The 17,500-nt window shown below is 46.8% G+C and overlaps 1 protein-coding gene across 3 annotated transcripts in view; it reads right to left on the minus strand.

Annotated features, from left to right (window-relative positions):
* LOC143039411 (telomerase-binding protein EST1A-like) overlaps window positions 1-17,500 on the minus strand; it is a 407,204-nt gene that overhangs the window by 120,918 nt on the left and 268,786 nt on the right. For all 3 annotated transcript variants that reach the window (XM_076209414.1, XM_076209412.1, XM_076209413.1), the window contains 3 exons: window positions 14,293-14,457; window positions 8,347-8,541; window positions 7,661-7,805 (listed from right to left, as the gene is read on the minus strand). In XM_076209414.1, the coding sequence (XP_076065529.1) occupies window positions 7,661-7,805; window positions 8,347-8,541; window positions 14,293-14,457 (505 nt within the window). The remainder of the gene's footprint in view (window positions 1-7,660; window positions 7,806-8,346; window positions 8,542-14,292; window positions 14,458-17,500) is intronic.

Below are 17,500 nucleotides of genomic sequence, written 5' to 3' on the forward strand. Positions count from 1 at the left end.
TGAGAGAGAGAGAGAGAGAGGGAGAGGGAGAGAGGGAGAGGGGGAGAGAGATGGGGAAAGGGAGGGCGAGGGAGAGTGGGGCAGGGAGAGTTTTTTTTTCAAATGCGTTAGTTATCATCAATATCCCTACAGTAAGAAAAAATAAAACACAATAAAACAAAATAAATCAAATAAACAAACAAATACCTTTCTCCAGTGTTTGGATCCATGTCTCCAACATTTGAAAAAATAAACAAATAAAAAGATAAATTGATAAATAAAAATTAATAAAATAAAGTAAAAGTAGAATGGGAGAGTGGGTCACAAGAGCGACAGGAGATCCCAAAGATCTCCTTCGTGGCGAGTGACCAACTTCGAAGCGATCAACATAATTTATTTGTACGATTTTGTCCTCAGACAAAAACCAACGACTGTAAACAGGCCGTCGGAGAGAGTCATCTCCCTGGCAAAACGCATCAAAACCGCCTTGGCCTCATCTGGAGGTGCAGCCCCGAGGGGCGGAAATTCGGTCCCCGGACAGGACCCAAGATTTCAATCAAATTCGACTGTATTTCCTCAGCCTTTACACATATAGAGATATGGCAACCGGCGACTGCTCCCTTCTTATTATTCCTTTCAGCTGGTGACACAGAAACTGATACAACAGAGACAGAAATCCAACGTTTCTTCCCAGAGACCTATGGGAGGGCGGAATGACCGTTGTCAGTCACTGTGGGGCTGCGGGTTTTCATTCTGCTAAACTCAAGGTAATAAAATCCCGCTCCCACGAAGTAGGAAGTGAGAAACCCCTGTAGAGCATGCCCTGTCAGTTGCGACAACACACACACACAATGTGTGTATTATACATATATATATATATATATATATATTATATATATATATATATATATATATATATATATATATATATATATATATATATATATAATTTTTTCCGACCACGAGCAAGATGGGGCGAGCGGCTCAAGGTGGGTTTGGGGGTTGCGAACCAGGCCTGAGGAGAACCGTGACGAAGCCTAACTGGCGGGAAACCGGCGTTCATGTCGACACTGTCGCCGATCATGAAGGGGTTAGAGCAAGGGGTTAGGGCTAAGGGTTGGGGCCCAGTTATTATAAGAAAAGAAAAGAAAAGAAAAGAAAGAAAGAAAGAAAAAATATATATATATATATATATATATATATATATATATATATATATATATGGGGGTGCCGGACAATTTTTCGATTTTTATTTCAGCTGAGAATATGAATATTTTGCCTTAAATAACTAGTGCTTCTATCCTTGCGGACAATAGAGCAACGAAAAGGTGTCGTCACTGAGATAGTAAAAGAGAGATTTAAGGGGGGTAGCAGGAGGGAGAGTACATATAAAATGTGACAAACATTATCTTTTAAAATGAAATTAGCCTCCCATAACAAAAAAAACTGTGTGACTCTGGTCCATAAGGGGGAGGGGGCGTCGCCCTACCGAAGGAGCAAAAATCCTTGTCAGAAATCCTTCGAGATTCCTGATAGGATCGAAGTCAACCCCGAGTCCTGAAGCATATCTGATTTCAGGTTTCAGGTGTGGCTGTGGGGTGCTCGTGGGTGCCGTGGGCGTACAAGCGTGGAAGGGGGGGGGAAGGACCCCGAGGGCGTGGGACGATGTTCCTGTGACCCTGGTAAGGAGGGAACCTCCAAAGGACCTTTCTGGATAACGGGTCACAATACAGCCCGGCGGGTGACCTTGCTCGACCTCCTACGGTACCTGTGATGTCAAAGCGTGACCCAGCTCGGCCGGCTGGAGCCACAGACTCAGACAGAAACGAAGTCTCCGTGGCCCTTTTAAGTCACGTGTCTAGTAGCCTACACGTATTCTGGCTGCCGCCAGGTGATTTTATTCCACTGCAGGAAAAACACACAACAGAAGAGACGAGTATAATACGACTTAAAGAAAAGGAAAAAAAAAATCTTCTTTGTTTTATTCCGGTCTTCCCACAGATATCTGGGAAAATGTTGGACTGTTTGTGTTGCATTATCACAGGGCTGTCATTATGTCACCGGCTCATGATAAAGTAGGAGAGCAGTCACCGGTTGTCTGGTCTCCTTATATGAAAAAAGTATTATATGGAAGTTTATGGAGATCTTGGTCCAAAGACCAAGTGCCAGTCCACTAGGCTGCACCTCCAGATGAAGGCGAGATTGATGATATTTGAAAACAAATAACGGGGAGACGATGCTTCCCGATGTCTACCTTGCGGCACCACCACTACCTTCAAGTATCCGTCATCGGTCACCCCCTCTTTTGGTCAACAAATCCATCCATCTACATTACAAGTTCGATCCGGTCAGCAGGCAACCGCGGGCCGACCTCGGCGCGATTCGTCCTCTCTCTGTGGTGTCATTAGCGCCGCCATTTTGTCATTTCGGTAATGGCGCCGTCACGATGATGCCGACTGCTCGTGCAGTCACACTCAGCGATGGTCAAGATCCAAGACGAGTATGTAAAGTATGAGACTTGCCTCTTGTCGCTCAAGAGAGGAACGTGGCCTTAACGTATACATAAATGCATACATATATACTAATACATATATATACATATACGAGTCCCCGTCACCCAAGAGCGGGATACAGCCATGTTTACATATATGCATAAACATACATATTCATACATACATGTGTACATAACCTTTCGTCATTCAAGAGCGGGATACTGCCATAAGGTATACAAACCATACATACATATGTGTGCATATATTTTTATTACTTTCTGCGGGATAAAGTCATAATGCATACACACATAATACATGAGCACAAATGCACACACAAGTCCATCTTCACATATATAACCTAATACATTTCACAAACACACACACACACACACACACACACACACACACACACATACTCCTTCCATTTCTTTTCCTCCGTTAACAGTTCTTCTTTGGCGGGTCGCCCACCCAGTCAAACGGGTCAAGTCTCACAAAACCTCCAGAAAAAAAAAAGAGAGTAAAGGTCGGGACCAATTTCCTCGCTCCTCATAAACATTATTACATTACCTTCCCAGCAATCTTAAACACGGTCATAAATTGTTCATTTACAACTTCTCACTCTCTCATTACATTCTTTACTAAAATCATTTGATCTATCTGTCTTACTTTCCTCTTTTTTCCAGCGCTCCCTCTCTCACTTTCTCCATACGATTGTTTATCTCTCTCCTCTTGTATCCCCCTCAGCCACCTTCCTTCCTCCAAGTATAAGGTATATTTCATCATGAACATCGCTACATGATCCTGCAACCTTTTGTCGGTCTCCTCACCACTCTCTTCCTTTCCACCTTTGAATTTCAAAGTTCCATTCTGTCGTTTTTCACAATCTTGACGTGTTCACTGCTTTGATAATTATAAATTTATCTATTTCATTATCTATCATTTACTAGTTATCATATAATTGTTGTTATTATAATCATCATATTCTCTTCTGGTTGTTCTTTTCCACAGATAAATTGTTCAAATTCCTTCTGCTCTTCTTTTGCAAATGCCTCTTCCCCAAACTTTAATAAATTATTCATCAATTTACTCATCTACTCGTTTAACTACTTATCTATTATGTATTTCTCGTATTGCTTGTACTCATATTTTTATTCGCTCATTCTCTACGTCGGGCTAACGCTGAATATTATTATTTCCTTTATTTTATTTTACTTTTTTTCTCCCGGAGTGAACAGCTGATCCCCACATCCCCACTTCTAAACAATCTGTGTTCTCCCCGCGGGGTGTGTGTGTGTGTGTGTGTGTGTGTGTGTGTGTGTGTGTGTGTGTGTGTGTGTGTGTGTGTGTGTGTGTGTGTGTGTGTGTGTGTGTGTGTGTGTGTGTGTGTGTGTGTGTGTGTGTGTGCGCGCGCGCGCGCGTCTACGTAAGATCCTTGTGAGCACATACGCGTCCCTGTGTGCGATAAATCATACGAAATAAATCGCGACCATTAAAGCAACAAGACTCGCATCGCAGGTCAGGACGACTTCGCCTTCGCCTTCATCAGGAAGGTGACGGTGCCTGAGGGTCTGCCCGAGCGGTCAGTGCCATCCGCGCGCGAGTGCGCGTGTGTATGTGTGTGTGTGTGTGTGTGTGTGTGTGTGTGTGTGTGTGTGTGTGTGTGTGTGTGTGTGTGTGTGTGTGTGTGTGTGTGTGTGTGTTTAACCATGGTCTTGGATCACGTGGGCTCGTGATCGACAGCTAATTTCCCTCCCGGAAGAGAGATCAGAGCTCATATATGACCGATCTATGGGTAATACTGTGACTTTACACGCACACACCCACCCAACTCCCCGCTCACGAGAGTTGGAGTAACGACTGGCAACGCAGCGATATTGAAATTATTTCAGCCCTGGGCGGGATTCGAACACGGACCGCCGTAGTGGCAGGCGAGGACTCTAACCACTACGCCACGAGTTTGTGTGTGTGTGTGTGTGTGTGTGTGCGCGTGCGCCCGCGAGGAGGCACCAAGAAGAAACAAATAAATAAAAATAAAATATAAGTAGAAATAAAATATAAGAATCTGACAACAAAGTGCCCTTGGTCATGGCGATGTCATCATCATCATCCTTGGATCGAGATGGGCACGAGGTCGCTCCAAGACCCATACATCTTCCCTCACCTAAACAAATTCACTTGGAGGCAACCAGAATGAAATTTCCAAGTCTTAACAAAGCAAAGAAAGGATCAAAATTGTTTCGGGGTAAGAACGATGAAGAACAGGAGGAAGAGGAGGACGAGGAGAATCAGAATGCGGAAGATAAGATGGAGAAAGAGGAAGAGGAGGAGCAGGATGAGGAGGCCGGAGAAGAGGAGGAGGAGGAGGAGGAGGAGGAGGAGGAGGAATAGATATAGAATGAGGATGAAGATGAAGATGAGGAAGTAGATGAGGAGACCGCTTCTCTCTTCCTCCTCCCTCTATTCCTTCAAGCCGACAACAAAAACCATTCTGCACTAATACGTAACAGACAAGAGCCCAACAATTCGATCTACGTGAGGCCCCAAGGATTGTTGCCAGCCACCGTGGGGCTGCGGGTTTCCAGTCATAGGAACTTGAGGCAACATTTAATATTATCACTATCATCATTATTATTATCATTATTATTGTTGTTTTATTATTATCATTTCTATTACTATATTATTATTGTTATCATTTTACTCGCGTACTTTATATGTGCAATCAGGAAGATTCTCCTTAAGGCGTCGCCTCGCTTGTCAAACAGGAAAAAACTGTTCCAAACATTGAGAGGAAAAGGACAGCAAAGCGACACAATTTCCTTTCCAAACTTCCTTGTTGCAATGGCCAACGACCCTCCACAATGGAGAGACGAAAAAATAAATAGTGGCAAAATACACACACACGCCACCTTTTTCCCTAATAAGGAGATTGGCCAAACCAAAACACGTAGCCACATCATACACAAAACCCAACAATAACAACAAATGATAACAACAATAATAATACCTGAAAGGCCAAAGTCACTCCGAAACGACAAACCACGTTATCCACTAATAATTGAGCACTCGCCTTCCTTCGCCGCCCAGTGGGTGGAGGGGAGGGAGGGGGGGGCGAAGAACGCGGAAGAAGACGCGGACGCCGAAGACCAACCTCGTCGGCGATGCGGCTTCGTCCGTCCCCGACTCGTGTCCGCAGCTGAGCGGACGACCAACACCCCCTCGACCTCGGACAATGTCCCCCTCCCTCCCCTTCCACCCCCAACCCAGAAACCTCTTCCTTCAACAGTACTTTTCTCCCCGAAGTAGAAAGAGATGGAGAACGAGGAGAAAACGGAGACGGTAAAGCAGAAACAGGAGAAAGAGAAGGAGGAGAAGTTGGCCCTCTTACAGATCTTTGTGGGAATGTTTTCCCGTGTTGCATTAGTGCGGACATATTTTTAAGACCTCGCTTGGTGGGAGAAGGAGGAGGCAAACGAGGCTGACATGGAGAAGAAGACTGAAGTGGAAGAAACGAAGAAGTGGATGGAGGAAATGGGCAAGGAAGAGGATAATTAAGAAGCACAGGAGAATGAGCATCAGGTCGTGAGAGCATTGGTGGAGGTGGTGGCGGTCGGAACGTTCTATACAATTGGTGGGCGGGTCGAGTGCTGTCCGTCCTCTCGTTTTATGCCTTTGTGTGACATCGCCCCGAGGAGGAGGAGGAGGAGGAGGAGGAGGAGGAGGAGGAGGAGGAGGAGGAGGAGGAGGAGGAGGAGGAGGGGAGCTGGAGGGGAGGGGGAGAGTTAGGAAGAGGAGTAGGAGGACGAGAGGAGGGGGAGGAGGGGGTAGAGAGAGGGGTTAGGGGGGAGGGGGTTAGGATGGGGATGAGGATGAGGGGAGGAGGGGGTGGGGAACAAGTAGGAGGAGGAGCAGGAGGAGGACAAGAGGAGGGGAGGAGAAAGGGGTTAGGAGGAGGAGGGATTTAGGAGGGGGAGGGAGTTAGAAGGGGGAGGGAGAGGAGGTTAGGAGGGGGGGTTAGGAGGGGAGGGGGAGGGGAGGAGGAGTAGGAGAGGAGATGTGAGAAAAGGAGTAGGAGAGGAGATGGAGGACGAGAAGGGTGGAGGGAGGAGGCGAGAGCGAGCACAGGTGGGCGACCGGGGTAGGTAGGCAGGTAGGTAAGTAGGTAGGTAGGTAGGTAGGAAGTATGGTAAGCGGGTAGACAAGTATGCAAGGATGATTTAGTTAGTGCAAGCAGGCACCAAAAAGGGTAGATAGGTAGGTAAATATATATCAGTAGGTAGGTGGGTAACCAAGTAGGTAAGTAGGTAACAGGTAGGCAATGAGTCGGTTGGTGTGCAACAGACAGGCATGGAGGAAAGTGTGTGTGTGTGTGTGTGTGTGTGTGTGTGTGTGTGTGTGTGTGTGTGTGTGTGTGTGTGTGTGTGTGTGTGTGTGTGTGTGTGTGTGTGTGTGTGTGTGTGTGTGCGTGTGTACGCGTGCGTGTTTACAATTATTCCTCACCTTTTCTAAGAACGACTTATGTATTTGCTGTGACTTGTCGGGCGACTTTATTCAGCTTCGCCCCCTTCCCTAGCCATTATCATTCCTTTAATGATCTTATTCTGGCTAAGGGCCAGACGATTTTATTCAACCAATGGGGGGGGGGAAGTCAAGCCATCTTAGTGTAGGAATTGATTACCGCGCTCAGTGCCGTGACGCAGTCTATCAATCCTGTCACAATTTCACCTAATCATCTATTTGTCTATTTGTTTATCTATTCGCATATTTAATTACGGGACGGGGTCTCGATCAATGGCTACCACGTTCAGATCGGGGGTTTTCTCCTCATCTGAATAAAGGAGAGTCTTTGGAAGAGGAGGAGGTCGCCGTTTTGAAGAGGTCAATCCTCTCGCGGCTACGCGCGACTCAAAGGCTTCTCTCAGGGAAGCTTTTCCCTTCACCCCACAATGGGTGGCAAAGCCTATCTGGAGGAGGAGGAGGAGGAGGAGGAGGAGGAGGAGGAGGAGGAGGAGGAGGAGAAAAAGAAGAAGAAAAAGAAGAAAAAAGACGAAAAAGACGAAGAACGCGAAGAAGAAGAAGAACGCGAAGAAGAAGAACGCGAAGAAGAAGAAGAAGAACGCGAAGAAGAAGAAGAAGAACGCGCAGAAGAAAAACGCGAAAAAAAACAAAAAAACAACGAAGGTGGTACTCACCGACAAGTGGAACCATGACTGTGTAGGGCGAGTTGTTGACGAGAGTCTGGATGATGTGGAGGTGCTCGATGAAGCAGTTGGTGTCTGGAACCAAATACCTCGGCCGGATCTCCATGTGCACCGTCACCGCCCCCTCCAGGAGATTCTAGGGGCGTCACATAAGAGAGTGGGTGAGTTTCAACGTAGTCCTCGTATTAGGCAACCCCCCCCCTTGTCCCTCTCCTTCCTCAACCCAAAACACTCCGTCTCAAACTTCCTTTCATTTAATTGGTCTTTCCTAATCCTTTCTTAGCCCACGTCACCTTCAATCTAACCTTTAATTTCAACCCATCACATCCATCCTCATAAATTCCTTCAACTTAATTGGCCTTCCCAATTCTTCTAAATACTCAACCCATGTCACCCTCAACCTCAAATTAACCCTAACCTGAGGCTTCCCTCATCCTAATTGGCCTTGCCAAACCCCTTTCCTTCCTTAACCCGTTACCCTCAACGTGGCCCTCACCCTCAATTTGACCCTTACCCTCACACTGACGCTCACCCTCAACCTGACCCTCATCCTCAACCTGACTCCTACCCTATAACAGCCCCTACCTGAAGCTTTTACTCACCCTAATTAACCTTCCCAACCTTTCTCCTTCCTCAACTCTTGTCACCCTCATTCTCCACCTCAACCTCACCCTCACCTGAAGCTTCCTTTGCATCCGCTGCTTCTTCTCGAGCATCTTCTTCCTCCTCGCCAGGAGCCTGACGGTGGAGGCGAGGGGCGTGTCCCCCTCGGCGGCTTCGCCCGAGTCCTCCATCTCAAGCTCGTCCTCGGCATCGGAGGCATCGTCGCTGTACGACTCGTCGTCGTCCACGTCCGAGGTGCTACTCGACAGCTGGAGGAGGAGGACATAGAGATAATATATTAATTTGAGTGAACCGTCTCACTTGAGATCGAGATTTGAAGGACATGAGGGTAATATTACTAGTAACTGGGTAACACTAATAGTTAAAGCTTTCCACGAGTGGTGGGGTCCTATGAAGATGAATAGAATAGCCTGACGCCAACACAACACAACTCGAAGGAAAAAGTGCCACCCAATAGGGAAGGGGCTCATCGCGATGTGTCGAAAACAGTTGTTACTGTCTTATTCCAGGACCAGTGACGATTGGCTGACTGTTATGATTTGTAGTTTACCGGCGCTTCTATCCTCATGGATAACCTCACGCTGGACCAGATATGATGTACCCTTAACCCCACAAGACTTTGGTTATTCTTCAAGTCGTTGAAGTCGTCGGGACGGGGCCTCCCTGGAACCCCCGACGTGTAGCTACTACTCGAAGAAGCCACTTCAGCTCTCTCCAGAAACCAGGAGGTCTGGGAAAATGAAGAAGGGCTCCCGACAGCTTGAGAGAGGGTAGGAAGCTTTTTGCGACTTTGTTACATCTAAGCGAGGACAAGTTTTTGTTCAACAGGGGGGTTAACCTCCTCCAGGGTAAAATAGTTAAACTTGTGTCAATTAACCCTTTCACTTGTTATCCATGCTTTATATGGATTTGTTCTGGCTGGCATGCAAAACGAAAGGATTAATAAACAAATGTCAGGCCTGGGGTACTGCTTCAAACACAAGTATTATCGCTGATGTAAGGGACCATAATTGGTCGTCACTCATTAAAAGTAGTTTAGCATAAGCACACACAGTGTGTGTGTGTGTGTGTGTGTGTGTGTGTGTGTGTGTGTGTGTGTGTGTGTGTGTGTGTGTGTGTGTGTGTGTGTGTGTTTGTGTGTGTGTTTGTGTGTATGTTAGGTGTAATTACATATACATTTGAGAGGAGAGACGGAGAGACAAAGAGATTGGGGGAGAGGGAGGGGGAAGAAGGAGGGGGAGAAGGAAGACTTTGGAGGACTTTAGTCTTAAGAAAGTTTTTGTCTTTAGAAGTCTTAAGAAACCTATAGCCTTTAGAATTCTTAAGAAGCCTTTAATCTCTGAAAGTTTTTAGAAACCTACTTTTGAAGCTATCAGTCTTTAGAAGCCTTTAGAGGTCTTAAGAATCCTTCATTCTTCACAAGCCCTTTTTGCTTTTGTCTTCAGAAACCTTCAAAAGCTTTAGTCTTCAGAAGCCTTAAGTAGTATTAAGCCTTTACCTCTTAGAAACATTAAGTCTTTAGAAGCCTCTAGGCCTTAGCCCGAAGTCCTTTGTCCTAATCCTATATCCTTTACCTCGAGTCACAGCAACGACTGTTTGCTACCAGCCCCAGTTTAAGCGCATGATAGGGCACAGGTGACGGCTTCGGCCACAGCTACTCGGCGCCTCCTGGCGTAGGCTCTTCATCTTCTCTTCTTAGGCCTTCTACGGGCGTGCCCCCTCCTCCTCCTCCTCCCGCGTATACGTGACAACACGCGGGTTCCCTCTTTTTGTCCAACTTCGGGGTCTCCGAGTCCTCTCTCCAAAAAACTCGACCGAAGGAAACAAAGGCGTAGGCCTGGCTGCGGTGGATGGCTGCCTGCGGCTGGGAAGGAAGCCCCCCAGGGCAAGCCCCGCCGCCCCTTAAGTCAGCCCCGCTGCCAGGCAGCTCATTTAGCCTCCATGAGGAACGGCTCTTGTGTGAAGCCATGGATCCCACTGTTTTTCTTGCGTAAGTTAAAGGAGGAGGTTGGAGGAGAAGGGAGAGGTTGGAAGTGTGTGATGTTGGAGGAGGAGGAGGTTGGAGGAGGAGGAGGAGGTTGGAGGAGGAGGAGGAGGAGGAGGTTGGAGGAGGAGGAGGTTGGAGGAGGAGGAGTTTGGAGAAGGAGGAGATTGGAGGAGGGCGATGTTGGAGGAGGAGGGTGATGTTGGAGGAGGAGGTTGGACGAGGAGAATGAGGAGGAGGAGGTTGGAGTAAGTTGGAGAAAGACGAGGTTGGTGGAAGTTGGAGGAGGAGGAGGAGGAGGAGGTTGGTGGTGGAGGAGGAGGAGGTTGGTAGTGGAGGAGGAGGTTGGAGGAGGGTAATGTTGGAGAAGGAGGAGGTTGGAGGGGGAGGAGGAGGATGTTGAGGAGGTTGGAGGAGGAGGTTGGAGTCATTTGGAGAACGACGAGGTTGGAGGAGGAGGAGGAGGAGGAGGTTGGAGCAGGAAGAGGGTCCAGGAAATTGGCGGAGGTTGTTGCCAGGTGATTTGATTCAGTTAAGAGAACCGCTTCCGCAGCGAAAGGGTTGAATAATGGGCCCTTCCTTCCTTCCTCTACGGGCGTAAGGGCTGGGAAGCTTTTCGTCCATCAACCACAGGGGAGTAGGAAGGAGTTGGGAGTAACTACGTAGTATGGTAAGTAATCAAAGTTTTCCTCGAGACACGACAAGGAACTGGTTCCGTCCTTCCCTTGCTATTCATTTATGGGCTATTGGGGACTCATACAGGCGAGAAGTCAATCCCATGGGAACAGGCATTTATAATTGAAACACACACACTCACAGTCAACCCTCCCTCTGTCAATCAACCAATCAACTTCACCATTCCAATCAACCTAACCACTGCCAACCAACATCGATGGACATTCCCATCCTCAATTCCACCACCACCACAATCACCGTTACCAATATGTTGGTAACCATCTCATCCATACCACCATGACTTCCCACTCGACGTTGTCACATCTTCATCAAGCTTCCACCTGAGCCCCTTCAATACAGAACCATATTCTATGAGTTCGGTTCTGGTATGCGCCAGATGATTTTAATCAGCTGATAGGGAGGAAGTGGGAGGGGGGCTTCACCTTAGAGATGAACAGGATTAACCTCTCAGGCACAGTCTAGGTGTTTTAGGGATTTAATGTCGGTAAATATCTGAGGGTTCTATTGGGCGAAGAGGGTGTCTCCATATTGAAGAAGGTAATTTACAATGTCCCAAGGCTTACTCCGCCGGCCATCAATCCTTTTGTCTCCCTTCAGACTCTTGACACCTTTCTCCATCCTAAAAAAAGTCACCTTCTAACTGTGTGTGTGTGTGTGTGTGTGTGTGTGTGTGTGTGTGTGTGTGTGTGTGTGTGTGTGTGTGTGTGTGTGTGTGTGTGTGTGTGTGTGTGTGTGTGTGCGTGTGTGTCTGTGTGTGTGTGTCTGTCTGTGTATGTGTGTGTGTGTCTGTGTGTGCGTGTGTCTGTTTGTGTGTATATGTGAGTGTGTGTGCCGGTGTGTGGGTCAAACGTGCCTAGCAGGCCAACCGAGCCTACCGAACCAAGTGCACTGGGCCAAGTGGGCCTAGCGTTCCAAGTGGGCCTAGCGGTCCAAGTGAGACTAGCGGTCCAAGTGAGCCTGGCGGTTTATGTGGGCCTAGCGGTTCAAGTAGGCCTAGCAGTTCAAGTGGGCCTAGCGGTCCAAGTGAGCCTAGCGGATCAAGTAGTCCTAGCGGTCCAAATGAGCCTAGCGGTTCAAGTGGGCCTAGCGGGCCAAAGAGGTCTAGCGGGCCTTGCACCGGACGCCAGGGGAGACCCCGCCCGCCCGCCCGTGATAAACGGGCTTCATGCACCGCCCGGTGTCCCGTCAAGAGTCGGCAACCTCTTGTCGTTCTTCGCCGCCACTAAAGCCACCGGACCACAAAGGGCTGAAGAATTGCTTGTGACATCTTGACCCCATCAAGTGGCCCCGCCTCCGTCCCCGTCCGTGTCCGGGTCCTCGCCTCTTCCTTTTCCTTACAACTTTTGCTTGCGCCCACTCCCAACAACGCCCACTGCCTGGGTTAGAACCAATGCACTAAGACACTTTACCTCCACAGCCGAGGCCGGTTTACCCCCACCGCTTCATCAGTTCGATAATAACAGAGTTTAAACCTCCAATGACCATCTGGGTTGCCTCCTCCGCAAGAAAGACCTAATCAGCTCAAAGGCTCCTTCTTTATCAACTACAACTAACTACTAACCTGACAGCTAACCTACCCGGTAACCTGTAATCCCCGCAACGAAAATTAATCGCTTTCTCCCCATAAGGGAAGGGTAGCCCTCCCACTGGCCCCAGGCAGGGATATTTAGTAGCATCACGTTGCACTTTGATTCGGTCAACCCCCCTTATAAGGGGGTAAAGGCCTTTGGTGTATTCTGTATGTGCGTTAATATAATGATAAGTATACTTGTTTATTTATGCCACACGTAATACACAGCACTGGTGGTGGTGGTGGCAATGGGCGTGGTGGAAGTGGTGTTGCTACTGATGGTGATGATAATCTCCACGGTGGTAGTCATGGTGGTGGGGGTGATGGTAATGATGGTGGTACTGGTACTGATGGTGTTAGTCGTGGTGGTAATGATAGTAGTGGTGTTAGTACTGGGGAAATGGTGGTGATAGGGATTGACACCATACCCACACCGTATTGTACCTTTGATAATTGTGCTAAGTTTAAAAAGTAAAAAGTGAAGATATCTTTTGGGTGTACAAAATAATTCAACCAATCTATGAGAAAAATGGTCACACCAGACTAATAGTCACACACACACATCTCCATACCAACAAAACGAATTGTTGTTTTCACCATACCAAAGAATACCATATACCATACCATACAACTGGGGATGACACGAATCAATACAGTACTATCAACAATATCCTCCTCCTCTTCCTCTCCCTCCTCCTCCTCCTCCTCTTGTTCCATTTCCCTCTTTTTTAGCAACTCCAACTTTGAAAGGGAAAGTTGTTTCACAACTACAGTGTGTGTGAGTGAACCCAAAACAGGACCCAATAATTAGGGGTTATGCGGAGCCACAGACTTTACCCTGGTTTGACCAAAGTACCTACTGATAAGTTGAAATGAATGAAGCGAGACTAAATTCATTTCTCTCTGTCTGTCTCTCTCTCTCTATCTCTCGCTTTCCTTCTTTCTTTCTCCCTTGCTCTAACTCTTTGTTTCTCTCTCTCTTTTTCCTTCTCCCTTGGAAGAAGTTTTAAGTGAATATATATGCAAATGCTATTTTTCTTATTAATACGTTATGAGGAAATGAATGAAGAGATGGTAACTTACGAAAACGTGTAAAATTTTGTAAGGATAAAAGACGCATATACATATGCCTATTTACTATATTACTAATAGAAATCACACTTGTATGAACACTGTGTGTGTGTGTGTGTGTGTGTGTGTGTGTGTGTGTGTGTGTGTGTGTGTGTGTGTGTGTGTGTGTGTGTGATTCACCATTGTCTTGGATTACGTGTGAACTCGTGATCGAGGCCTATTACCATCCTTGTGTGTGTGTGTGTGTGTGTGTGTGTGTGTGTGTGTGTGTGTGTGTGTGTGTGTGTGTGTGTGTGTGTGTGTTTTTGTGTGTGTATGTGTGTGTGTGTGTGTGTGTGTGTGTGTGTGTGTGTGTGTGTGTGTTTGTGTGTGTGTTTTTGTGTGTGTGTATGTGTGTGTGTGTTTATGTGTGTGTGCGCGCGTGTGTATGTGTGTGTGTGTACGTGTGCGGGCGTGCGTACATTTGCATGCATATAATCAATTCATTTTTTCTGTATACTGTATCTTGGGGAAGAGTATGTTGAGAAGGAGGAGAAGGAATACGAGGAGGAGGAGGAGGAGGAGGAGGAGGAGGAGGAGGAGGAGGAGGAGGAGGAGGAGGAGGAGGAGGAGAAGGAGGAGGAGGAGGAGTATGATAATTAGGACGGGAAGCTTGGGAGAGAAGGAAGAAGACCTTACCTTATTCCCGACGGGGGTGACGGGTGGCGAGGTGTCCACGACAGAGACGATGACGTCGCCCCGGTCCGTCTTCCGCAGACGGAGGACGGGAGGATCCACGCCGCACAGGAACTGCACCAAAACCGTCTGGACGCGGGACAACCGGACAGCGTCGCTCGAAATGCACTGCAAGGGAACAAGACTCATCTCATTAGGCAGGATACCTTTTGGGACATGGGGAGGTCGATGGATACACACACACACACACACACACACAAATTTATTATATATATATATATATATATATATATATTATATATATATATACATACATATATATACATATATATACACAAGAATTTTTAAGAAAAATGAAATAAAATAAAGGTGCGTGCGCGCGCGCGTGTGTGTGTGTGTGAGAGAGAGAGAGAGAAAGAGAGAGAGTGGTGGAAAGAAAAAGAGTAGAAGCGAGAGAATCCGTATTGCCACAGGGCCATCACTTCCAACTTCCTGAAGAAACCCCCCAGGAAGAGGACCCACGCACCAGACAGACAACCCTCAGACACTCCAACTTGTCATGGCACTCTTGGGGGGTGAGGGAGGAGAGGGGAGAGGTGGAGAGGGGATGAGGGGAGGGGGAGGGGGAGGGGGGGACCGGTTCCCCGGTCAAGTTCAGGGTAAACTCGGTCCTGGAGGAGAACGGGTTTGGCCGGTGAGTCCTCGTCATCCCTCAACTAGCCCCTTCAATTCGGTGACGATTCTTCACATAATTGTGTCTGGCTAACGCCACACTATTTCATTCAGCTGGAGGAGCCGACACGGAAGAAAACGGGATTTTTGGTCCGATCAACAGAAAACGAGGTGTTGGTCCACCGACATTCCGTTTTCTTTTAAATCTGTCCTTAGGCTGTCCTTCGTCGCCGATGTCCAACGCTTCTATCCTTGCGGACAATATCGCGCCGATGAGGTGGAATTATTTTGGTGATTAAAAAGAGAATTAAGGACAGACTCCAGTAACATTCTTTTATGAGTCCAATCACTAAAGAATGCTGCGTGACTCTGGTCCACAAAGGTGTTCCCGAAGTCCCTTCTCGAGTACCGATTACATGAATCTTAGGCAGTCAATACCCTCTCACTGGAACGGGAACTCCCTGGAAGTTTCTCTGTTGCTGGTATGAATGAGTGAGATCCTACTGTGACTAAGATGAAAGGATGTGTAGTACGTGTATATCTCCCTTTACAACTTATTCTATTTCCCGTCTGAAGGCAGCCAGAACAAATTTTAAGTTATGTTAAATTAAGTTTAATTTTAGATTATTAATTGACCAAACGTAGCGAAACATTTAATCGAGACAGGCATGACCCTTTCGTAGCGCAATAGTTTTCCCTCGACTGAATAAAATCACCTGACGGCAGCCAGAACAAATGTTCAAGTAGTCAATAACAGTAAAGGGGGATAATCCCTTCGCAACAATGACACACTCAACTGGCTTTATTCTGGCTAATAACGTCGGATTTTACTCAGTTCGGGGAACATCAACCTGGCAGCGGGGATCAAACCACTCCTGGGCTCCTTTACAGATTTTCTTTTGGTTAGCACCAGATAATTTCGTTTAGCTGAAGTTACGGTTCCAGGGCTGAGGGAACATAATAGAATTTTATATATATATATATATATATATATATATATATATATATATATATATATATATATAATGTTTAGTTAAAACTTCCTCAATAGAAAAAAGTAGGAAAAAGAGAGATAAAGAGAGAGAGAGACGGGGAGTAAGGGAGAGTGAAAACGAGTGAACCACGAAATCCAACCACTCTGAGAACCCGGTCCAAGACATCTTCTTCCCTGAAGACCAGATAAGGTCCCAAGGGTGCGCATGAATGAGGCGCCGCGTTACCGGTTTGTCCAGGTTACCGGAAACGGCATCCTTCTGGTTAGGGACTCCTTCCGCAAATATAATTCCCCTAATAATTTATATATATATATATATATATATATATATATATATATATATATATATATATATAGCACACTGCAAACACCATACCGTGATATACATAGGATGTATCATTCATCACGGGGTAGTCCGATGTTCATACACTGGGCCCTTGACACTGTCACTACCAACTGGGTTTCAAGTAACCTGGGTGAATACTTCATTCAAGTTGCAATCATGCAAGATTGCAATTACTTCATATCTACCTTTGCAATGGCATCCCATCTACCTTCTTCGTACCAAGGAAATTTTTCGGAGGAGAAAAATTACAGAGGAGGGAATCCCTAGTCCCCTCACTTCGTCCCCATTAATCCCTTTCGAAGACACGTAGGAACACTGTAGCGGTATTCTTCTCCTCAACCAGAGGGGAAGATAAGATGAATGGCAATCGACAGAAACCACGCTTTCAACCGGCGTTGGCCAGAATAAAGGCTTTCAAGGTTAGCCCATTTTCGACTAATGAGTGTTTTTGTCACAATTATTTCATTCTCGTTGGTGTCAGACAATTTCATTCGGTTTAGGAAAAGCACAAGTCCAGTAGACCTTATGTTATTATCTTATGTTTAATAACTATTTTCATCTATTAATGCATTTATTTTTTTCATCCGGAATCGTTAAGGACCAAAAGGTCTCCAGTCGACATGCCTTATCCTTTGCAAAATTACTGCAAATAATTTAAGTTGCCTTACAAATCACTCTCTTAACTACCGGGGGCTCCTTCCTCAATCCATCCCCCCCCCCCCGCCCCGCCCTTCGGGGCAAGAAAAACCTTCTGGTGAGCTAATGACCAACAATCCAAGATGATCAATGACCAACACTTTAATACGGTGACACGCTCTACATACTTTGTTAAGTCTAGAGATCCGACGATTCTAAACACATTTGGGAAGACCTTGAAGGGAAGCGGGGTAGAGCCCCATTTTGTACTAAGTCTAACCACCCCTCCTCCACCCTACCCCGACTCCCCTTCAACTGAATAAAATCGCCAGCCGGCAGTCACCATAACAAAAGCATACAATGTTCCCGCGTTGAAGGGGTTTAAAGTTAATTCGTGCCCCTAACGGGGTTACAAAAGGAACCAGTTCTCGCCCTCCCCCTCCTAGAGGTTAGGGGTGGGGGGAAGGGGGGGGATGCCCTCTGAGGCGAGAAGATCAACACACGGGAAGTCACGGGACTTGACAGGTCGTGGAAATCGCGCCGAAGACCTACTGACGGAGGAG

Source organism: Oratosquilla oratoria, chromosome 26 (assembly GCF_046742065.1).
Source record: "Oratosquilla oratoria isolate Oo_2021 chromosome 26, ASM4674206v1, whole genome shotgun sequence".
NCBI classification, from domain to species: domain Eukaryota; kingdom Metazoa; phylum Arthropoda; class Malacostraca; order Stomatopoda; family Squillidae; genus Oratosquilla; species Oratosquilla oratoria.